A 25,815-nucleotide genomic window follows, 5' to 3' on the forward strand; every position below is an offset into this window, starting at 1 on the left:
CTCACCCTCCTCTCTTTCCTATCACCTCCATCCACACCCCCATTCACCTACTGTACTCTATGCTACTTTGTCCCCACCCTCACCCCCCTCTCATTTATCTCACCACTCTGCAGGCACCCTGCCTCTATTCCTGATGAAGGACTTTTGCCCAAAACATTGATTTTCCTGCTTCTCGGATGCTGCCTGACCTGTGCTTTTCCAGCACCACTCTAATCTAGACTCTGGTTTCCAGTATCTGCAGTCCTTGTTTTTACCTACATTGTGCTGAACTGTTTGACTGGAGCTGTGTGTTGGATATTGAGTGTGTTTATTGGAAGCATTTCCCTCTGACTTCCATAGAGTCATAGAGATGTACAGCACAGAAAAAGACCCTCCGTTCCAACCTGTCCATGCTGACCAGATATCCCAACCCAAGTTGGTCCCACCTGCCAGCAACCGGCTCATGTTCCTCCAAACCCTTCCTATTCATATACCCATCCAGATACTTTTTAAATGTTGTAATTGTATGAGCCTCTACCACTTCCTTTGGCATTTCGTTCCATACACGTACCACCCTCTGTGTGAAAAAGTTACTCCTTAGGTCTCTTTTATATCTTTCCCCTCTCACCCTAAACCTATGCCCTCTAGTTCTGGACTCCCCCACCTCAGGGAAAAGACTTTGTCTATTTATCCCATCCATGCCCCTCATGATTTTATAAACCTCGATAGGGTCACCCCTCAGTCTCCGACGCTCCAGGAAACACAGCCCCAGCCTATTCAACCTCTCCTATCGTTCAAATCCTTCAAGCCTGGCAACATCCTTGTAAATCCTTTCTGAACCCTTTCGGGTTCCACAACATCTTTCCGATCGGGAGGAGACCAGAATTGCACACATTATTCCAACAGTGGCCGAACCAATGTCCTGTACAGCCTCAACATGACCTCCCAACTCCTGTACTCAGTACTCTGACCGATAAAGGAAAGCATACCAAATGCCCTCTTCACTGTCCTATCTACCTGTGACTCCACTTTCAAGGAGCCATGAACCTGCACTCCAAGGCCTCTTTGTTCAGCAACACTCCCTAGGACCTTACTGTTAAGTGTACAAGTCCTGCTAAGATCTGCTTTCCCAATATGCAGCATCTCACATTTATCTAAATTAAACTCCATCTGCCGCTTCTCAGTCCATTGGCCCATCTGATCAAGATCCCGTTGTAATCTGAAATAACCTTTGCTCTCCACTGCATCTCTAATTTTGGTGTCATCTGCAAACTTACTAACCATACCTCTTAGCTCACATCCAAATCATTTGTATAAATGATGAAACGTAGTGGACCCAGCACCGATCCTTGTGGCACTCCACTGGTCACAGGCCTCCAGTCTGAAAAACAACCCTCCACCACCACCCTCTGTCTTCTACCTTTCAGCTAGTTTTGTATCCAAAAGGCTAGTTCTCCCTGTATTCCATGAGTCCTAACCTTGCTAACTAGTATCCCATGGGGAACCTTGCCGAACGCATTTCTGAAGTCCATATAGATCACATCTATTGCTCTGCCCTCATCAATCCTCTTTGTTACTTCTTCAAAAAACTCAATCAAGTTTGTGAGACATGATTTCCCACACACAAAGCTATGCTCACCAACCTTAATCAGTCTTTGCCTTTCCGAATACATGTACATCCTGTCCCTCAGGATTCCCTCCAACAATGTGCCCACCACTGACGTCAGGCTCACTGTTCGATAGTTCCCTGGCTTGTCTTTGCCACCTTTCTTCAACAGTGACACCACGTTAGTCAACCTCTAGTCTTCTGGCATCTCACCAGTGACTATCGATGATACCAATATCTCAGTAAGAGGCCCAGGACGCACTTCCCTAGCTTCCCACAGAGTTCTAGGTACACCTGATCAGGTCCTGGGGTTTTATGCACGTTTATGCATTTCAAGACATCTAGCACTATTTTTCAAGATGTCACCATCTATTTCCTTACATTCTATGTCTTCCATGTCCTTTTCAACAGTAAGTACTGATGCAAAGTACTCGTTTCGTATCTTGCCCATCTCCTGTGGTTTCACACAAAGACCGCCTTCCTGATCTTTGAGAGGCCCTATTCTCTCCTTAGTTACCCTTTTATCCTGAATGTATTTATAAAAACCCTTTGGATTCTCCTTAACTGTCTTTGTCAAAGCTATCTCATGTCCCCTTTTTGCCCTTCTGATCTCTCTCTTAAGTATACTCCTACTGCCTTTAAACTCTTCTGAGGATTCACTCCTTTTCCATTACTATTTTAATACTATTAGAATTATGATTGCTGGCCTCAGAGTGTTCCCGCACTGACACCTCAGTCACGTGCCCTGCCTTATTTCCCAAGAGTAGGTCAAAGTTTGCACCTTCTCTAGTAGGTGCATCTGCATACTGAATCAGAAAATTGTCTTGTGCCCACTTTACACATTCCTCTCCATCTAAACCCTTAACACTGTGGCAGTCCCAGTCTACGTCTGGAAAGGTAAAATCCACTACCACAACCGCCATATTATTCTTACAGGTAACGGAGATCTCCTTACAAATTTGTTTCTCAATTTCCCTCTGACTATTAGGACATCTATAATATAATCCCAATAAGGTGATCATCCCTTTCTTATTTCTCAGTTCCATCCAAATAACTTCCCTGGATGTATTTCCAGGAATATCCTCCCACAGTACAACTGTAATGCTATCCCTTACCAGATTGAGCTTTTTTCGCTGGCTCATTCCTGAATATGAGAAGTTGAGGTATCATTATCTGGGAGGTGCAGATTCTACTTCGGATTCTTATTGATGTCTGATTGTTGAGATCTGTGTGCGTGTGTTGGGAGCTGGTGGTTTATTCAGTTGGCTGGATAGTTCATTTGCAATGCAGAATAATATCCACCAACTTGGATTCAATTCCCACATCAGCCGAGGTTACCATAAAGGATCCTTCTCAACACGCCCCATCTGAGGCACAGTGACGCTTGGACTAAACCATCACCAGTTTTCTCTCTCTCTCTGTAATGAGAAAGTAGCCAATGGTACAGTCGGACTGTGGTGACTTTTAAGTTTATTATCCAGTGAATGATCAGATCTTGCTGTGTTTTGGGCTTCTGGAAATTTCCTGTCTTCTCAAATCCCTATATGTCCACCCATCACCCAGCTCCGTCACCTCCTCAGAAAAGAACATAAAGACTTGCATTTAAATTAAAAAAAAAACTTCAAGTACCCTCATGTTACATGTCAATCCCTTTGTTACCACCATGAGCACTCCTGTTTGTCTCTTGCTCTGGGCAGTATCATTTGGTCAGCATCTTGCTCAGCAAATCCCAACCTGTCTCCATGGTAACCAGACATTTGGTCTCTTGCCAGGCAGTTAAGCAGCTTTTTTTTTCTATTTGGTCATGGGCTGTGGGCATTGCAGGCTAGACCAGCATCAAATATCCATCTCAAATTGTTCAGAAGGCAGTGAAGTGTCAACCCTATTTTTGGGAGTCTGGATTCACAGGTCGTCCAGACTGGGTCAGAGGCAGATACCCTTTCATGAAGGATCCTAATCGACAGTTGTAACGTGGTCACCATTGTGAGAGCTTTTTTATTCTATATTCTTATAGGATCAAATGTAACCATTTGTCATGTGGGATTTAAAACCAGTCTGGGCTTCTGGCTTAGTGACTCAGCTCTGAGAAACTGTCTTTTCCAGTATATTCTATTTGCTTTTAAATGATAAATACAAATTAAACATAATTATCTAACAAATCACATTGATGACACACTCCTGAATTGAACCTTCTTGACAGTGGGGGAGAATTGAACACTAGGTTCAAATCTGGACTGTTCCCAGTCGTGTTCTTGACCTGTCTGTCTGCTGATTTAATGATAATCATGGAATGAGGGCTGCACCGGACTGTGGGATTGTGGTGGGAATACAAACCTGCTGCTGCTGATGGCTCACTGCACCCCGTGGATCCTTGGGGATTTGGGATCTGTCCTTAGTCTCTATCCATTGTCATGATAAAGATGGTGAATTACTTGTTCATAAGTAGGGAGGGGTCTCGTAGTTTTCCTTGAACTTGTTTGGTCTGAAACCCTGACAATCCATGGAGTCAATATTGAGGACTTCTCCACCTACCAGTGGGATGGGCCATTCCTATGAGTGATGATGGTGGAGTCTGAGATGGTTCCTAATTAATACGATTCAGTGTTTCTTAAAGTTTGCTCAGCCATTTCAGAGGGCAATATAGAGTCAATCGTGTTGTGCGGGCCTGGATACACATGTAGACACAACTGGGAAGTTGCAGCAGGTTCCCTTTCTCTAAGGACAACATTTATGTTTTTAGGAATACGTCAAATTGTCTGTCCTGGTCACCATCCAGCGTCCCTATAGGAAACAGAGTGTATGACAGTCAAGTGAGGAAAAAGGAAGAACTTGTATCTGATTTCCCCACACAGGGAATAGCAGACTGCCACTCACTGTAGAACAGTCTCTAACCAAGGAGTCAGCCCCCTCAGCAAAGAGGGAAAGAGAATTGTTGGAAATCATGTTTCCTTTCCTTGTTTTACAGGAGGATTATACTGTACTACACCACAGTTCCTGACCATCACCCAAGGAACAACTGCACAACTGTGGGAAGACATCTCGTCCCTTCACAGCATTGCTCAACACAAAGAAGGTTGGACAGTGAAACCATCATCTGGAAATCGGTCAGGTCAGGGAGCTTTGATGCATTATCAGATCTGAAACTGGTCAGTGGTGGGGAACCTTCCATCAGAACCAGCCTTTCTGAAGGTTCGGCTGTGGGTGAGCGATCAGAGTGAGGCTGGGAGGAAGTGTGTGTGCTCCAAGTGTGGTGAGAGCTTCAGTCATTCATCGAGCCTCATGAACCCCTGACTCATTCCTACAGGGGAGAGGCTGTTCAAGTGTTGAGTTGTGTGATGAGGGCTCCACAGGCCTATAAGGTCCCTGACGATTTATCTGCAATATAATTGATAATAGAAGGACAGCTACATGGAAGTAAAACCCTTCAAATGTGAGGTGTGCGGTAAAGCATTTGCGATATCGACAACCCTCCTGAGACACCAGATGATTCACACAGGGGAGAAACCATTCAAATGTGAAGTTTGTGAGAAGGCTTTCACTCACTCCTCCCATCTCGTGAGGCACCAGAGAATTCACACAGGACAGAAGCCATTCACATGTGATGTGTGTGAGAAATCATTCTCAATCTTATCCAACCTCCGAGTACACCAACGCATTCACACCGGGGAGAAACCGTTTGCATGTGAAATGTGTAACAAATCATTCTCATACTTATCGAGCCTTATAAGGCATAAACGCATTCACACAGGGGAGAAACCATTCCTCTGTCAGGAGTGTGACAAATCATTCTCATACTTATCGCACCTCCGGAGACACCAATGCATTCACACGGGAGACAAATCATTCACATGCGAGATGTGTAACAAATCATTCTCACAGTCCGACAGCCTTCTCAAACACCAACGCACTCACACAGGGGAGAAACCATTCTCATGTGATGTGTGTGAGAAATCATTCTCACAGCCAGCACACCTCCGTGGACACCAACGTATTCACACAGGGCAAAAACCATTCATGTGCGAGGTGTGTGAAAAGTCATTTTCGGATGCATCAACCCTTCGCCGACACCAGCGTATTCACACAGGGGAGAAACCGTTTATGTGCAACGTGTGTGATAAATCATTCTTGACATCATCAAATCTCCGTGTTCACCAACGCTTTCACACAAGGGAGAAACCGTTCAGGTGTGAGGTGTGCAATAAATCATTCTCATGGTCATCAAACCTCTTGGTCCATCAGAGGATTCACACAGGCGAGAAACCGTTCAAATGTGAGCTGTGCAACAAATCATTCTTGTCATCATCAGATCTTCACATGCACCAACGTATTCATACAGGAGAGAAACCATTTAACTGTGAGGTGTGTGACAAATCATTCTCGAGATCATCAAGCCTCCTGCTCCATCAGAAAATCCACAAACAGGAGTGACCTTACATGTTAAAGTTGCAAAATAGACTTGGTACATCCTCAAATCTCCTGGGACCCCACTTGATTCACAGGCGAACTGAGGAATAATTTCTTTCCCCAGAAGGTGCAACGGTGAAATTAACTCGAAGGAATAACCACTCCACATTTAAATTGGGATTGTAACAGGTTGTCTAGTAAGACTACATTCGAGGTAAAATAAGCTACCATTTAAAGAACCTTGAAGAAGACCACAAGGCCATTTATTCTGGACAGCTTTCAAAAATTGAACAAACTCATTTCTTGGGAGTTTGAGAACCTGACTGGACACTTTTCAGTCGATCAGTCAAGGGACCGTGAATGAAGCCTCAGACGACACAATAAGTGTGTATCAATCCAGTTGAACAATTTGACTTGATCCCTGAACTCCTCTGACCTCCCGATAGAACTGTAAATAACAATAAGGTAACAAGCTGTATGAAGCCACCACATCTGTATGTGCTTCAAATTCCTTGGAAATGAGCATTCCAGAGAACTTTCTGATAAAATCGAAACTGACCTGATCTAATAACCAAGATTTACCCCATTGGAACCAGCTTCCTATTTTAATGCACTGATCATGAACCAAGATATGAGATTATTACAATATGTGAGATGATACAGATTTGGGGAGGTGTTTGTGGTGACCATGGTTACGCATCTGATTGCAGCAGACAGCTGGAACTGACAACCGGAAGCGGCAGGTACAAACCACTATAAATGCCGGAGGAAACATCACAGAAGCGCTTCACAGGAGACTCCCAAGCACTGAGGATGTCACTTAGACAGGGGATGAAACGTCTGCAACACAAATTCCCAGCTCGGCGAACAGAACCACAACAACGAGCACCCGAGCTACAAATCTTCTCCCAAACTCTGATTTTTTTTGTTAGTTTTATGAACCAGGTATTTAACACTAAGAGTGGTCATAGTAGCAGATGGTAGAAGTAGCAGAGAGCAATAAGAGCAGAAACAGACAGCAGCAGAAACAGACAGCAGTAAAAACGGCCAGCAATATCAGCACTGCACAGTACAGGGTACAGAACTGCTCAAAACCTGATTGGATGAACTCAAACAGGACATTGAGGCTAAAGGGATAGCAAGAACCAAAGCAACAATGTTTCCGAAGCAACAATACAAGGTTTAACAATGAGGTTACAACTCAGATGTTCCAGGAACATGTTTGTGAGTTTGATCCTCGTTTAACTCAGAAGGGGAGCAGAGGACTCACATTTGTTAGTTGATGAATGTCACAATAAATAATTAAAAAGAGGAATTGTGAGCAGTGTCCATTTTTTCCCCACAGACAGTTGGGCGTATAAGACGGAGGTATGGGTTCATCTATCTACAGTTTGGAAAAACTTCTGCACATTTATAGTGGCTGATCATACACTGACAGAAAAGGTATGGCACATGTTAGATACAGTGTCACACTGAATCAAAACTGTCTCTGGAGTGTTTGATTAACCTGGGTGACTCACATCTAGCTCAGGATCAATCCTTACCTGCCTCACTCTCTTGGATACTCCTGTATTATTGACCTTAATGTCATTGGTTGGGAGCAGAACCCAGGCAAATGAGATGGGTGGGGAGTCCTCCAGACACAGTATATAAAGTGGTGGGACAATGTCCTGGCTAAGTTTGATTTTATCATTATTGCATTGCAGTTCATTGGAGCTTGCTATGTACCAAGTTTCCTGCAGAACAGAAAGTGATGACCTTTCTTTGGCTTTGAAATGCTTTCTGACTTGCTGTGTTTGTAAAAGAAATGCAACTCCTTCCCTCTTAAGGAGACATACTGCTTCCTGTGAACTGAAATTATAACCCCATTGATGGAGAAATTATCCCAATCACAGTAACACTGACCTATGTATTATGTGCGGGATTCTTACTAGAGGATCCTGAGTGTTTCAGTGAGGAGGAACACAATGCATCAGCTAAATCATGGTTAGTATGGCTGAGTTGAATTAAATTGTAAATCTATACAGATGTTTTGTAAAACAGCAGAGAACACAATATTCAGCTGATTTCAAACTCTGAATTAACCAAAATCACAAAGCATTTGAAGAATGATTCAAAATCCTCCCCAGGGTATGAAACAAACCTTGCAAGCGCGTAAGGTGAATATATCACACTGTTATTACATCGAGGTATGATGGACACATTCTCTGTTCCATTCCGATTGGTTCACTTGCCAGGGCACAGACGAGGGATGAGACTGAGGTCACAAAGGGGCAATCAAGATGAATGGCTTGCAAAAGTGTTGGAAAGGGAGAATGCAAAAGCATGGAGAAAGGAGACAGGGGAAAGGGATTGAAGGGTGGGGCATGGGAGTGGAGGCTGCAAAAGGTTGGGGGGGGTGTTGCACAGGATGGAAAAGGGAGACAGAGTCTGCAAATAGATGAGGAAGGGTGAGTGAGGTTGCAAATTGGTGGAGAAAAGGAAAGTGAGGCTGCAAGTACAGGGAAGGAAAGGGGTGAGTGGGTGCTGCAAGGCCAGAAAGAGAGCGGGGTGCTACAAAGGCAGAGAAGGGAAAAGGGCACTGTAAAAGAGTCATCCAGCATTGTGGATGCCCCTATATTCTAAGCATAGCAACAGTTCAAGAAGGTGGTTCACAACCACATTCTCCAGGGCGATATGGGTGGATAATAAATCCTGGCCTAGCCAACAATACCCACGTTCCATTAAAGGGATACTTCTCGAGCAGCGAACTGTATGCAGGGGTGGATGTTATTGCTATCCTCTGACACATATTAAATTGTCTATCAGCAATCCAACTTACATGGGAATGCTGATGGGCTCTCTAGATTGCCTTTTCCAAATAAGTCAACTCCAACAGTCCGGAATGTAGACTTTTTCCATTTTGATCAATTGGAGAACAGTCCAATAATGAAGGACAAGTTAAGTACACCAGAGATGATCCATTGCTATCAAAGTGGTGGACATGGTCCTTGTTGGCAAGATCTCAGGAACTACGCCAGAACTGAAGCCATTTGTCACACGAAAGCTCGAACTATCCGTACAAGCAAGATGTCTACTAGGGCGAATGACAGTCATCATTCCAACAACGCTAAGGAAATGTGTTAAATCAACTACACGAAGGTAATTGTAGCATTGTCAGATGAAGGAGATAGCCAGAACCTATTTTTTAGTGGTCAGGGTTCAACTCTGAAATTTAGAGGAGGTGGGAATATGTGCAGTCACATAGTGCTCACAACCTACCTCCATTAGTGCCATTGCGCTCATGGGAATGGCCAGAAAGACTATGGCAAAGAATCCATATTGACTACTCTGGACCTTTTGAAGGGCTAATGTCTTTCATTGTCATTAGGGAGAGATGCATAAAGTGTTAACTATAGGCTGATTAACCTAAAATCTATTGTTGGAAAATAATTGGAATCAATTATTAAGGAAGTGATAGCAGAACATTTAGAAAATCATAATTCAATCAAGCAGAGTCAGCATAGCTTCAGAAACAGATCACGTGTGAATTGCTTTATTGAGGTTTCCAAGGAAGTCTCAACCAGAGTGGATAGAGGGGAACCAGTGGATGTGTTGTATTTGGATTTCCAGAAGGTGTTTGAACCAGGTACCTCACAAAAGGTTAAGTCACAAAGTATGAAAGCATAGCGTTGGAGGTAGTATATTGGCAAGGATGGAGTGCTGGCTTATGGACCTGAAACAGTGAGTGAGGATAAGGGGTTAGTTCTCAGGTTGGCAACCTGTGACTAGTGGGGTTCAACAGGAATCGGTGCTGGGACCAGAACTGTTGACAATACATATTATTGACATTGAGGAAAGAAGTGAATGTACTGTAGCTAAATTTGCAGATGACAAAAAAAGATGGGATAGCAGGCTGTGAGAGGGATATAGTTTGCACAGAGACATGTTAAATACAAGGGCAAAAGGTTGGCAAACAGGGTATAATATGGGAAATTGTGAAGTTGTTAATTTTGGAAGGGAGAAATTTAAATAGAGAAAAATTGCTGAAAGCTGCAACACAAAGAGTCTTGGGGTACTTGTGCACAAAACACAGAAAGTTAGCACACAGATGCAGCTGGTAATCAGGAAGTTAAGGAATACTGGCCCTTAGTATAAGAGTTGGAAAGTCTTACTGGAACTGGATAAGGCGCTAGTGAGACCACTTTGGAGTACTGTGAACAGTTTTGGTCCCATTATTACAGAAAGATATAATTTCATTGGACGGACTTCAGAGAAGGTTCATGAGGATGACCCCTGATATTGAGGGAATGTCTTAAGAGCAAAGGCTAAACAGGTTGGGACTCTATTCACTGGGGTTTAGAAGACTGACAGGTGATTTCATTAAACATATAGGGGAAAAAAAACCTGAAAGAACTACAGATGCTGGAAATCAGAAACAAAAACAAAAATTGCAGACCTCAGCAAGTCTGGAAGTATCAGTGAAGAGAAATCAGAGATAATGTTTCGGGTCCAGTGAGTCTTCATCAGAACAGAACAGGGGCTTGACAGGATAAATGCTGAGAGGATGTTTCCTGTCATGAGAGAGGCTAGGACCAGAGGGCAAAGTCTCAGAATAAAGGGGCACAAATTTAAGGAATTTCTTTTCTCAGAGGGTTGGTGAGTCTTTAGAACTCCTTGCCACAGAGAGCTGTGGGGGAGCAGAGTCCTTGTGTATATTTAAGGCTAAGATAGATACAGTTGAGGAATAAAGGGAAAACATAGGAAAGTGAATATAAGGAATGTTGGATCGAGCATGATCCTATTAAATGGTGGAAAGGACTCGACGGGCTGAATGGCCTACTCCTGTTTCTACTTCTTATGCTTTTATGGCCTTATACACAAATGAAGTGGCTTTAAAGTTCCCATGATGAGGATGGTATCTTCAGAGAAAGTTATTGAAAGATTTGGGGAGATCTTCTTGTGAGGTTTGGTTATCTGGAACAATGTGTTAGTGATCATGATCTACAGTTTGTATCATAAGAGTGAGGACTGTCTAAAGTAGAAATTAATTGAACATATCTGATCAGTTCCTGATCATCCAGCCACAAATGATTTGGCAAAAACGTTTGATCAGACAATGAGTTCGAGAACAAGGATCAGTATTCAAAATCGTCTGAACAACTCCAAGTTTTCTAGTATTTTTAATGGTGAAACATCACTTGTGCTTGATATTTGATGCACAGAAAGCCCCATAACAAAAAAAAAGTGTTGAAGGGAAACAGCAGAATCAGGTTTTCCAATGAGAGAACAAAGCCAAATGCCGCATTTTCCAGAAAGGTCAAGACGTGTTGGTGAGAAATTACAATATTAGCGAGAACGTGGGTACAAGCCATCACAGCTGCACAGACTGGAGCAGTTTCCTACACCTTACAGATGAGAGGTGGTGTAGTAAGGAGAAAACATGTAGATCAACCCTTGGCAACCAGAACGAATGTGCCAGGGACACCATTAATTAAACATCGATAAATAACTATGTCAATGGGAGTACTGCATGTACCTGAGGATAGAACAGTAACAGGATCAACTGAGGGAGACAGTAATTTAGTATAGGGGGATCGGACAAATTGTGCAACCCTTCAAACATTCAGTTTCTCAGAAGAAGATAACACAAGATGTTCCCAGTACACCTAAAAGATCTGAGGTTAAATCAATAAGAAAAATCAACAGAAGTGTGGTGACAGCCACACAGGAATTGATGTTCTCTGGATTGCTTTATTGTTATATATATGGTTGTAAAAATTCTGAATATTTTCTGATGTAAAAGGAGAGAGGTATGGTGAATTTGTGTAAAAATGGTGGACAGTCATTTTAAGAGTCCAATCACATAACTTATTGATGACATCATTGGCGATTTTGAAAGAACAAACGGTTTCCGTAAGCTTGCCGCCTGTTGAGTGAATACTTCCATGATTAAACTCCTGATATTTCACGCTTCAGCCCCTTGGTTTTTGGAACTTAATGGAAAAGAATGCTCCGCTAACCAGCATTCAGAAAACATGAGATCACTGAGGTAATGAATTAGATTGCAAATGGAAGTGGAATCTCTGGCTTAAAGCTCTATTTATTCAGAAGCTAAATGAGAAAATTGTAGTGATTTTATTGTCATGAATACTCTGTCAACTGCTTAATTTAGTTTTGAGATGAAGATTTGAGATACAGTAAAATAAGTCATAACTGCATGGTGCATGCATATGTGATGGAAACATATTAATTGCAACCTCAACAGTCAAAAGAACATGTGTTTAGGATGCTTTTATTTATATGTAGAAGTATGTATTAATTATCTTGAAAAAACTTTGTTCTTAACCTGTTTTACTAACTTAAATTCTGTGTCATTGATCAGGTTTTCCTTGTTTGTGGTAGATTTAAGTTTTGAGAGTATGACTATTATTAAGGACATTGACAATACCTTTTAATTCTGCTGCCATATGAGTCTGAATACCTGATATGTCAATATCAAGTCTGAAGATATCATCGCTATGTGACTGCCTCACCTCATGACGTTGGTTAGAGAAGATGAAAAAGTAGCCCCTGAAAAACTGAAGCATTCCAAGGAAGAGTCATATTGGATTCAAAACATGAACTGTTTCACTCTCTACAAATAAGACAAAATTTGCTATGTTTCTTCTGCACTTTGTGTTTTTATTTCAGATCTCCAGCAACCACAATATTTTGTTTTGATTATATCAAAAATAATTTGTTGTACATCTTGCAAATGGATGTTCTTTTCCCTTGCATAGGTATGTGTCTGCAGAGGTATGATGAATGTGAGACTGGTTTCACTCACAATTTGACAATGAATGGTTTCTCCCCTTTATGAAAGTGCTGGTTGTTGGGGAGAGGTGATGACATTGAGAATAATCTATCACACCCCTCAAACATGAATGATTTCTCCCTCGTACAGATGCGCTAGTATTTGTAAATGCTTGATATGGTTGAAAATGATATTGTCATGAATCTCACATCAATGATTTCTCCCTGGAGCATCCTCTGAGGCAGGAGGAGGTTCCATGAACTTGAGAATGTTCAGTCAGACGTATCGCAAGGTGAATAAATCTGTATGATTATGTGGATAAACATGGAGCTTCACAGAATAAGGGAATGATTTGTTACACACCTCACATGTACATGTTTCTTCCCTGTGTGAGTGCATTGGTGTCTGCAAAGCTCCAATAATTGGGAGGATGGATTGTCACACATCTCACAGGTGAACAGTTTCTCCCATGTGAATGTGGTGTGTGTGGAGGTTCTCAGATTGCAAGGAAGATTTGTTACACATTTCACATGTGCAGGGTTTCTCCTTTGTGTGAGTGCACTGGTGTGTGTGAAGATTTGATTACCATGAGAATGATCTGTTCCATAAATGTAAATGGCGCTGATCATTTGGCCCCGCCATTTTGGCTCTAAACTGTTTTGGCGCTCATTACTTTGGCACTGAGCTGTTTTGGCGCCAATTCAGAATTTTAAAAAAGTCATGTTTGGTTAAAGAAGAGAGGCTGACTAACGACCCGATGTAATTTTCTCAACTAGCAAGAGTTGATAGTCAAAGCTGTAATGACCCGCTGGAGATTCAATTCTCGTTTTGTAATCATTTTCTCTTTTAACAATTGTTAATAGTCATCTACTGCCTTGATGATACTTAAGTCCTTCTGTCTTCACATTGGAAAGCTGTAATACAATTTTCTTTTCATACCAGAAATGGCTGAAAACATTCTAAGCAAGAGAAACAAACCAAATCTTTCCACACAATGGTTATCTATATGTATTTGATAAATGTAGCAAAATGTAGAACTTCATTTCTATAATGAATAGGTTAAAAATAATGAATAAAAGAGAAGTAGATTTATTTCTTACAATGCAATAAAAACAAATTTCTTACAGGCTCTACAAGACTTTTTTTAATTCTGAATTATTTAGTAATTTATCTTCATCTATTTAATCTGCCACCCCTTATCCCAAAATTATGACTCCTCATTCTAGTTTGCTCCACATGAGGACACATCCTGTCTATGTCCATTTTGTCAACTTTCTTTAGCATCTTCTATACCTCAGTTAGATCTCCTCATTCTTTCGAATTCCAAAGTGTATAGGCCAGAATTGCTCAATCTCTCTTCATTAAACAAACCCCCTCATCTCTGGAATCAATCGAGTGAACCCTCTCTGAACTGCTTCCAATATAAGGCAAAAGTGAGGACTGCAGATGCTGGAAACCCGAGTTTAGATCAGAACGGTGCTGGAAAATCACAGCAGGTCAGGCAGCATCCTAGGAGCAAGAAAATCGACGTTTCGGGCAAAAGCCCCTTATCAGCCTGATGAAGGGCTTTTGTCCAAAACTGGATTAGTGGTGCTGGAAGAGCACAGCAGTTCAGGCAGCATCCAAGGAGCAGCGAAATCGACTTTTCGGGCAAAAGCCCTTCATCAGGAATAAAGGCACAGAGCCCGTCGATTCTCCTTCTCCTCGGACCCTGCGTGACCTGCTGTGCTTTTCCAGCGCCACATTCTCTGCTTCCAATACAACTACATTCTTCCTGAAGGGGTCTATGATTGTTTGCAATACTCCAGGTGCAGTCTCACTCAAGCCTTGTACAGTTAGTTACTTCCCAACTTTTATGCTCTCTTCCTTTAGCAATACAGAGCGACCCCCGAATCCATGGGTCCAGTTTCCGTGGTTTCAGTTATCTGTGAACATATTACAGGGAACTTTCCAGAACCAGGGATCAGGGAGCTACCGGGAAAGGTATATTTCCCCTTTAAATGAATGGGTTTGGACCTACCCATGGTTTCCGGCTTCCGCGGTAGGTCTTGGAATGTATCCCCACGGAAATGGGGGGGGGGGGGGGGGGAACTACTGTAAATGTCAAAATTCTCGTTGTTTTTCTTATTATCTGCTGTACTTGCAGAGTAGTTTGCTGTGCTTCATGCGTGGGGACCCCAGATCCCTTTGCACCAAAGCACTCTAAAGTTTCTCTCCATTTAGATAATAAGTTACCATTCTGTTTCCGAGCAAAATACATGACGTCACACTTAACCATCTGATACAATGTTTGTCAAATTTTTGCCCATTCATCTAACCTATCCAGATCCACTTGTGCCTGATCTGCTGCTCAAAGTCATTTCCATTTCACAGGTTAGTTTCGTGAGCTTCAGAAAACATGTTGCTCCAGAAATATTTGGATTGACTGTGAGAGACGTCAATCAGAGAGCCCACCCACTCAGCCCATGCTTTCCTCTTCCTTTTCAAGAGTTGCTTCACTTCCTTTAGGGAACTGATTAGCCAGCGAGATGGTGAGTGAAGAAGTACATTTTATACAAATTGTATCCCATAATATCCACACCAACCTTCAGGCAGTCTGACTATCCTGTGGGCAATCAGGGGTGAAACGTCCCTTATGCTGTGTGAGAAGATCCAGCTGAGAGAGCTGTTTACTCGGTGCTTTGTGCTGAACTGTGTGACTGGAGCTGTGTGTTGGATATTGAGTGTATTTATTGGAAGCATTTCCCTCTGATTTCCAGGCTGAGTTTGTTGTTGGCTCATTGCTGAATATGAGAGATGTAATTGTTTGGGAGGTGCACAATGAGATGATACTTATTGATTTCCTGTTATTCAGTTCTATGTGTGTTTTGGGAGTTGGTTATTATCCCATGGACTGGTAACTGGTGAATTATTTGTTAATGACAATGAGAAGACAACATTGGCTCTCTGATTGACATCTCTCACAGCAAATACAAATATTTTGGAGCATTTCAGTTCCCTGCAGGTTGTGAAACTGACCATGTGGAGATTCAATCTTTCATTGTCCCATTAATAAATTCTAAATGTTGATCAATCACCCATTTGTCCTCTAAAGTCCAGGGAATATAATTCTGGTTTGTTTCATTTCTCCTCATAATTTTAACCTTTGCAGTCCAGGAATGCTTTTAGTAAATTTGCACTTCACCCTCTCCAAGGCCATTATCGCCTTCCTATGTTTCAGTGTCCAGAACTGCTCCCAGTATTTTAGATGTGTTCAAACCAGAGCTTTGTATCAGTGAAACATTATTTTTACCACCCTTGTACACTTTCTCTCGAGATATAAAGACCAACATTGTGTCTGCCTTTAGATTATTTCTGTCCCTGTTCATATTATTTTCATGATGTACAAGGGTCTCCAATTCTTTTAACATCCTCTGCGTGATGGAATACCCTCCATTTGGCTGGATGTGCACAGCTCCAACAACAAAGCTCAACACCTCCCAGGATTAAGCAGTCCAGTTGACTGGCATCCCATTCTTCACCTTGAATGTTCAGTCCTTTCAACACTGTCACTCTCTGGCAACAGTGTGCTCCATCTTCAAGATGCACTGTAGTAACTCACCAAGACGCCCTTCAAAAGTATTGTCCAAACCTCTAGTATCTGAGAATGACAAGGAACAGCAAAGGGTAGGTTGCTATGTGGAGTTGAGGCCAGAATCGGATCAACCAAAATCTTATTGAATGACTTACTCCTGCTCCTGGTTCTTGCTTGTAAATCCAAGAAACACCACCACCAGCCTGTTCCCCTCAAAACCACACAGCATCCTGTTTTGGAACTATTATCACCATTGCTTCATGGTCTCCAGGTCAAAATCATGTGAAGCTCCCTTCCTAACAGTGCTTTAGATGGCCCTACATTCGCATTTACAGCAGTGATTCAGTAACATGATTTAGCACCTCATTCTGCAGGGCAGTTAGGGATGGACAACAAATACTGATCTCATCAGTGACACTCTCATTCTGTGAAGAAATTAATAAAAAGTGACTGAGGAGTGAGCATCTTCAGCAAAGGAGGAGAGGGAATTGGAGGAAATCATGTTTATTTTCCCTGTTTTACAGAAGGATTGCACTCTACCAAAGCAGAGAGTACAGAGAAAATAGACACTGCAAATAGATTCTGACCATCATCCAGGAACAACTGCACAACTCTGGAAAGACATCAAGTCCCTTCACAGCATTGGTCAACACAGAGAAGGTTGGGCAGTAAATCCAGCAAGTGGAAATTGGTCGGGTCAGAGGAGCTTTGACATCTCATCAGATCTGAAACTGGTCAGTGGTGTGGAGCATTCCATCAGAACTAACTTTTCTGAAGGTTCGGCTGTGGATAATCAGTCAGGGTGAGGCTGGGAAGAAGTGTGAGTGGCTCCAAGTATGGTGAGAGCTTTGATCATTCATCGAGCCTCATGAACCACTGACTCAGTCCTACAGGGAAGAGGCTGTTAAAGTGTGAGGTCAAGTGTTATCCAGACTTCACACAGAAATCAAAGCTCATGAATCTCCAACGCACTCACACTGAGGAGAAATCCTTCAAGTGCAAGGTTTGCAACAAAGCATTCTGCAACTCATCGAAACTCCTGCGCCATCAGAGGATTCACACGGGAGAGAAACCATTCACATGTGAGGTGTGTGATAAATCATTCTCTGTATCCTCACACCTCCGTGTGCATCAACGCATCCACACAGGGGAGAAACCTTTCAGATGCAAGGTGTGCGACAGATTATTCTCACGGTCAGAGAATCTCCGAACACATGAACGCGTCCACACAGGGGAGAAACCATTCACGTGTGATGTGTGTGAGAAATCATTCTCACAATCAGGACAGCTCCGCACACACCAACGTATCCACACAGGAGAGAAACCATTCACTTGCAAAGAGTGTGATAAATCATTTTCAGATTCATCGTCACTCCGTAGACATGAGCGCATTCACACAGGGGAGAAACCATTCACTTGTGAAGTGTGCAGTAAGTCCTTCTCATCATCCTCAACCCTCCACACACACCAAAGTATTCACACTGGGGAGAAACCATTCATGTGTGTTAAATGTTTCAAATCATTCTCGGATTTGTCATACCTCCGCAGACACAAACGCATTCACATAGGAGAGAAACCATTCACTTGTGAGGTATGCAATGAATCGTTCTCATCATCATCGACCCTCCGCACACATCACCACATTCACATGGGGGAGAAACCATTCACTTGTGAGGTGTGTGACAAATCATTCTCTCAGTCAGGGATTCTCCGGGTCCACCAACACCTCCACATGGGAGAGAAACCATTCCTATGCCAGGTGTGTGATAAATCATTCTCGCAGTCAGAAAGCCTTCACAGACACCAATGTATCCGCACAGGAGAGAATCCATATACATGCGAGGTGTGCAAGAAATCATTCTCGAGGTCCTGGAACCTCCTGCTCCATCAGAAGATCCACACAGTGAAGTAACCCTTTAATCGTGAGGTTTGTGATGAAGCTTTTGTGAAATCTTTGACCATGGGGATCCCACATCGTTTACATGGGAATCACATATTTATGATACTTGTTCAGTGGCTATGACAAAACTTTCACCCAGTCAGTCTATTTCCTGGTCCATCAACACATCAAAGCAGTGAGGAATAAGCAGTTGTGTTTGTACCCAGAGCATTGACAAAAACTTAGCAATGCTATACACAGATTGAGAGCCTCGATATTGTCTTTGCTTGTGAACATTTCAATCAGTATCTGTTTGGGAGCGAGAGAGTGGTGGTGAAGTCTGATCACAAGCAAATTCAAAGCATCTTTCCTAAACGACTTCTGTTTGTTCCAAATGTTTGTAAAGAATGTTATTTAATTTGGAGAGATATCACTGAAGTGAAGCACAAACAAAGGAAGCAGATGTACATCAGTGACATGCTCTATGGAGTTGTACTCTCTTCGGAGAAAGTTGATGCTGGTACATAGTGTGAAATATTGCAAGATTCAACAAGAAGCAACAGCATAGCATACTCTGGAAATCATCAACCAAGCAGAGATGTTGGAAAAGATCTTTCAGTCTCCATATCATCGGAAATAATTTATAAACCCAAATGGTGCACTGGAACCCTTGAACATTCCAACATACTGACCCCATTGGAATAGCCTGGGACACTTCAAGTTCCAAAAGGCAATATCCTGGCTCTCAGGGATCCTCTGAAAAAAACTGACTTGAATTTGTATCAGAGTTTGAACAGTTGTAACGTACTTACTTGAATAGTTGTATGGCAATTATGAGCTGCAACCCCAAATCTATTTCTCGCCCTGCTGACAATATCCCTGACTGATCCCATCACACTGACTCTTCCCCAGCACACTACATCATACCTGCACTGATCGTCCCGACTCTGTGTGGATTTCTACACTAATTCTCTTTGCTCTCTCTCTTCAAATATGACAGGTGCTTGTGATAAAAAGAAGTCCTGAAATCGTCAGCCAAGCATTTGAAAGAGCTGTTCATAACTTATGACAGCCCATGGATGAAGCTGGGAGTAGACCTCTGTGCTCTCACTGGAACATTTATGATAGATGACAATGAATGGTAAAATAAAGTAAGATTTAAAAAAAAACAGCAAGAGCATTAAAAGGAATTGTCAGAATATAAAGGGTTAAAGCAGTATATGGAAAATTCCAGTAATACACGTGTAATTACAGATGTCAAAGGACAGAAAATAAAGAATGACCATTCCTCTGCTTGAGAAACTGCTGAGGCCTGTCTAATAGCTGAGAAATGAGTTTACCAGTAATGAAGAGACTGGAGGTGGTGAGGCTGTGACACTGAGATCAGGGAGGTCAGGATCAGGCAATTGGAACTCCCAAAGTTAAAGTGTGGCTTGCACATAGTTTTGAGAGAGAACTCAAAAACCAGTCAACGAACCTTCACTGGATCTCCAAGACATTTGACGAGGGTAACTGTCAGGTCAAATTCCTTAATTTAGAGACCAGGGGGCTTACACCAATCAGGACATTACATGCCATTTAGTGATAGCTGATTAGAAAGTTAGGCATTTAACCTGCAGTGTATTACTATTAGGAAAATATATTAACTTTCTTCTGTTTTCAAGAAGCATTTGTTTAGCTTTGAATAAGTATATCCTGCTTAAATGTAGTAAAGCTGTATTTTGTTTAAAGCTGATGGAACTCTGAAAAGCCAAGTTTAAACATTAGAGTAACAGCGAACATGCACCAAGGCTAGTGACTGGTGGGTTATCTGCACTAAATGGGGCGTGTAAGTGCATTTTATGTAAAAAAAACTATTTACAACTCAGAGCCTTTGAACTGTTCATCCATGCATGTGATTAAACCACTTATATCTTACACTCTGACTGCTTAGTGTTGATTCTGTTATTTAACACCGTCTACTTGGCCTTTCAATTGGTGTCATGACAAAATCTAAAGAATGCAGAAGACTGAAAGGGTACCTGGACAAGTTGCTATATTATTCTGTTCCTTCACAATTAGGCTCAGTCCCAGGAAGCATCAGGCACCCATTCAAGAATGAAAGTTTGGACAAGAGTATAAGAGCGCACTGCTGCCTCACGGCACCAGGGACCTGGGTTCAATTCCAGCCCGGGTAATTGTCTGTGTGGAGTCTGCACATTCTCCCCATGTCTGTGTGGGTTTCCTCCCACGATCCAAAGATGTGCAGGTTAGGTGAATTAGCCATGCTAAATTGTCATTGTGTTTAGGGATGTGTAGATTAGGTGCATTAATCAGGGTTAAATGTAGAGTAATGGGGAATGGGTTTGGTTGGGATACTCTTCTGAGGATTGTTGTAGACTTGTTGGGCCAAAAGGGCCTGTTTCCACACTGTAGGGATGCTATGATTCTAAGGGGTGATGGATATACGTTGAGGTGAAACAGCTGTATTATTATGATTGTTGTTGTAACAATACAGTTGGTATCAGTCTCAAGTAACAAGTTCAGGCTTGGGAGAAACCAAGATAAGAACCAAGCCACTGACTAAAAATAACCCTGACAAGCCTGTCCAGATGGCCAAGAATAGAAAACTTGAATGTAGACCAGAAGGGTTGCTTGACACTGAAGTGATAAAAGCACGAAACTGGTAGAAAAATGATTAAGGAAATCTGGAATCCAATTGAAATTCCTGTGCAACAGCCTACATGGTGGGACAAAAAGAAGAATATAAAAAAAAGAGTGGAAGCAGACAATTCAGCTCCTGAAGACTTTTGCACCATTTAATACGATCATGGCAGATCTCATCTTGGCCTCACCTCTACTTTCCTACCCACACTGTCCATCTCCATTAAATTTACTCAATGTTCTGGTGTCGTGAAGTCCACTGATTCACAACCCTTTGAATCTCTGTCATCTCTGTTTTAGATCTGTCAACTTATTCTAAGATGATGATCTCTTGTTCCAGATTGCCCCACATGAGGACATGTCCTACATCTATTTTGTCAATTGCCTTTAGCATCTTGTGTACCTCAATTACACCTCCTGTCATTCTTTTAAACTCCAATGCATAAAAGACCTGAATTGCTCAGTCTCTTTGATAAGACATCTCTGGAATCAATCTCCTGAGCCTCCTCTGAGCTGCCTCCAACACAATAATCACCCTTCTCGAGACTAAAATTACACACAGTACTCCAGGTGCGGTCTTACCAATGACTTGCACAGTTGCAGCAACACTTGACGACTTCTATACTTCCTTTAGCAAAAAATTTAGGGGAGTTGGGGAGTGAAGACCTAGTGGTATTAATGCTAGACTATGAATCCATAAACTCCGTTAATATTCCGGAGTCTTCGGTCTGAATCCTGCTACGGCAGATAGTGGAATTTGAATTCAATTTAAAAATTCTGGAATTAAGAACCTAGTGATGACTATGAAACCATAGTCAATTGTTGGAAAAACACATGGTTCTGAATGTCTTTCAGGAAAAGGATTCTGCCGTTCTTACCTGGTCTAGCCTACATGTGACACCAGACCCACAACAATGTGATTGACTCTCAACTGCCCTAGCAAGCCACTCAGTTGTATCAATTTCTGTGAAATCTTAAAGAAATGAAGCTGGATGGACCACCTGGCATCAACCTAAGCACCAGAAAAGACTCTGGCAGAAACTGCCCTGTCGACCCTGCAAAGTCCCCTATATTAACATCTGGGCCAAGTACCAAACTTCAGTGAGCTGTCACACAGACTAGTCAAGCAAGAGTTTGACATAGTCATACCTCGCAGACAATTTTGCTTACCCCACTATCATCATCCTTAGATCTGTCCTGTCCCACCAGCAGGACAGGCCTAGCAGAGGTGGCAGCACAGTGGTGTACAGTCGAGAGGGAGTTGTCCTGGGAGTCATCAACATTGACTCCGGACTCCATAAAGTCTCATGGCTTCAGGTCAAATGGGCAAGGAAACCTGCTGAGTACTATGTACTGTCTCCGTCCACTGATGAATCAGTACTTCTCCATGATGAACACTTGGATGAAGCACTGAGAGTGACAAGGGCACAAAATGTACTCTGGGTGAGAAATTTCAATATCCTCCACCAAGGGTGGATCAGCAGCAGCACAACTGATCGAGCTGGTCAGGTGCTTAAGGACATAGCTGCTAGACTGGGTCTGCACAGTCCTTGTGGAGACAAAGTCCCACCTTCACATTGAGAATGTAGTAACTCAGGACTAGGCATCCAGTCCAATCAAGGTTCACTGATGATTGCACAATGTTCAGCATCATTCGTGACTTCTCAGATACCGAAGCAGTCCATGTATAAATGCAACAGCACAAGGACAGCAGGTACATGGCGACACCACCACTTACATGTTCTCCTTCAACCTACTCACCACCCTAACTTGGAAATGTTATCACAGTTGCTTCAGTGTTGTTGGGTCAAAATCTGGAATTCCTCCCAAGGACATTGTAGGTCAACCCACAGTATTTAAATTACAGCAGTTCAAGAAGGCAGCTCACCACAACTTTCTCATAGGCAACTAGGGATATACAATAAATACCAGCCAGCCATCAAAGCCTACATCCAACGAGTGAACAAAAGAAAGAGCCATTTTTTTGATCCTTGGATATTAATCATGGCGTCCTTGTGGTGATCAAAGTTTCTTCTGTTCAACAATATCAAAGGTTTCTTTTGTCAATTGTATTTCTGTTTTTTTTAGTCATCAGCAATTGCACAGTATGCCACTGACAGCATTTTCCTCCATAAGGATAAAATGTGCTCACGCCAAATTTGTAGATGACACTAAAATAGGGGAAAGTAAGTTGGAATGAAGAAATACAAAATTCATAAATGAGCATGAATAGGTAGGATGAATGAGCCAAAATTTGGCAGATGAAGTTTAATGTGAATAAATTGTGGTTATCTATTTTAAGTGGAGAAATAAAAAGGCATTCTATTATCGAAATAGTGAGAAACTTCAGAACGCTTCAGTTCTGAGGGATCTGGGTGTTCTTGTGTATGAATCGCAGAAAACTAGAATGCAGATACAGCAAGAAATAAAGAAGGCAAATGAGTTTTTGGCATTTTTAACATTCATTTGTGGGATGTGGGCATCGCTGGCAGACCGGTATTTATTGCCTGTCATTAGTTGTCTTGAGAAAATGGCAGTGAGCTGCCTTCTTGAACTAGTGTTATCCACCTGCTGTGGATTGACTGTCAGTACCATTAGGAAGGGAATTCCAGGATTTTGACCCAGCGACAATGAAGGAACAGTGATATATTTACCAGTCAGAATGGTGAGTGGCTTGGAGGGAAACTTGCAGATAGTGCCTGATAAAGAAGCAGCGCTTTGAAAACTAGTGCCTCCAAATAAACCTGTTGGATGGACTATAAGCTGGTGTTGTGTGATTTTTAACTTGGTACTCTACAATGAACAACACAGTAAAACACAGTGAAAAGCTTCAATGCAGCACCATTTTGAATAGTTTAACAATTAAAAATATAGAGCTAAAAGGGAATTCATCCTTGTTCTGCCACCTCCACCATGAGTCCTGAGCCCTGAGCTGGCAGACTGATGACATCTGTGCTGCCACTCCTCCGCTGCCTGCATCAGAGTCGCCACTCTTCAGGTGTCACCTCTTCATCACTGGGCCCATCAGGCCACTAACGCTGGCTTCCATGCTGCATCCACACTTGCCCTGCAGAAGCCTCTGGCTCCACTGCCGCTTCGCTGATAATCAATATTCTGTAAATTTTTTGGACGAAAGAATCTAAACAATCATCGTATGTTACACCGTAAACTTGAAAAAGAGAAAATCATTTCAGAATTCAACTCCAGGAATTTTCAGCAGAAGAACAACACTGTGCAAGAATCGAACCCTGGACAGATGCTGTTGGTTGAAATCGTAGCCAAACTCCACCATTAATCGGGCAACAACCAACTTGGGTTGTGAAGCTTAACTTGCTTACCTGAGGGGTCTTATTTTGGTTGCTACACGCAATAAAGTTAAAATCATTGTTCCAATATTTGATTGTGTGATTTCTTAATAATTAGCCAATTTAAAAGTAGCGTGTGGTAATTTACACACAACATTGTGATACATTGATTCATGATAACTTTGCAAAGGCTTAATCACAACCCTCACACTTGAAGGGTTTCATTTCCATGATATTGCCCTTGTCTTAATAGTGGATTTAAAATGATGCAACAATTCTGTTAGATTATGAGTTTGTACAACTGTCCTCACACATCTCACACTTGAACAGCCTCTCACCTGTAGGAATGAGGCAGTGGTTCATGAGCCTCAATGAATGACTGAAGCTCGCACCACACTTTGAGCCACTCACACCACTTCTTACTGGGGAGAAAGCATGTCAGTGCAAGACTGACAGGTCTGTTCTCTGCGCTGGGGGAGTCCAGAACTAGAGGGCACAAGTTTAGGGTGAGAGGGAAAGATTTGAAAGGGACCGAAGGGGCAACTTTTCAATTACAACATTTAGATGGCATCTGGATGAGTATATGAATAGGAAGGGTTTAGAGGGAAAAGGGCCAAGTGCTGGAAAATGGGACTAGATTAATTAAAGATATCTGGTTGGCATGGACAAGTTGGACCGAAGGGTCTGTTTCCATGCTGTATATCTCTGTGACTCTAAATAACAAAGAGGATTGATGAGGGCAGAGTGGTGTACGTGATCTATATGGATTTCAGTAAGGCTTTTGACAAGGTTCCTCGTGAGAGACTAGTTAGCAAGGTAAGATCACACTGGATACAGGGAGAACTAGCCATTTAGATACAGAACTGCCTTGAAGGTAGAAGACAGAGGGTGGTGTTGTAGGGTTGCTTTTTGGACTGGAGTCCTGTGCCCAGTGATGTGCCGCAAGGATCGGTGCTGGGGTCCACTACATTTTGTTATTTATGTAAACGATTTGGATGTGAACATAGGAGGTATTATTTAGTAAGTTTACAGATGATACCAAAGTTGGAGGTGTAGTGGACAATGAAGAAGGCTCCCTCAGATTACAACAGGATCTTGATCAGATGGGCCAATGGGCTGAGAAGTGGCAGATGGAATTTAACTTAGATAAAAATGAGGTGCTGCATTTTGGAAAGGCAAGTGAGGGCAGGACGTATATACTGAATGGTAAAGTCTGAGCGAGTGTTGCTGAACAAAGAGACCTTGGAGTGCAGGTTCATAGTTCCTTGAAAGTGGAGTCATAGGTAGACAGGATAGTGAAGAACACATTTGGTATGCTTGCCTTCATTCATCAGAGCTTTGAGTATAGGAGTTGGGAGGTCATGTTGCAGCTGTACAGGACATTAATTAGGCCACTTTTATAATACTGCATGCAATTCTGGTCTCTCTGCTCTTGGAAGGATGTTGTAAAATTTGAAAGGATTTAGAAAAGTGTTAGAAGGATATTGACAGGGTTGGAGGATTTGAGGTACAGGGACAGGCTGAATAGGCTGGGTCTGTTTCCATATAGTGTGGAGGCTGAGGAATGACCTTATAGAGATTTATAAAATTATGAGGGGCACAGACAGGTTGAATAGCCAAGTTCTTTTCCCTATGGTGGGGAGTCTGAAA

At 42.3% G+C, this 25,815-nt stretch overlaps 1 protein-coding gene across 2 annotated transcripts in view; it reads left to right on the forward strand.

The window, feature by feature from the left end:
- Positions 1-20,134, forward strand: part of LOC122541615 (zinc finger protein 271-like) — a 28,996-nt gene extending 8,862 nt beyond the window's left edge. Inside the window, exons 2-3 of one of the 2 annotated variants that reach the window (XM_043678509.1) lie at positions 4,551-6,009; positions 17,392-20,134. In XM_043678509.1, the coding sequence (XP_043534444.1) occupies positions 4,994-6,009; positions 17,392-18,250 (1,875 nt within the window). In that variant the 5' untranslated portion in view covers positions 4,551-4,993 and the 3' untranslated portion in view covers positions 18,251-20,134. Of the gene's footprint in view, positions 1-4,550; positions 6,796-17,391 lie in introns of those variants that run through there. The other variant, XM_043678508.1, reaches the window with a different exon arrangement.
- The last annotated feature ends 5,681 nt before the right edge of the window (positions 20,135-25,815 follow it).

The sequence above is a fragment of the Chiloscyllium plagiosum genome, chromosome 37, assembly GCF_004010195.1.
Source record: "Chiloscyllium plagiosum isolate BGI_BamShark_2017 chromosome 37, ASM401019v2, whole genome shotgun sequence".
Lineage (NCBI taxonomy): Eukaryota > Metazoa > Chordata > Chondrichthyes > Orectolobiformes > Hemiscylliidae > Chiloscyllium > Chiloscyllium plagiosum.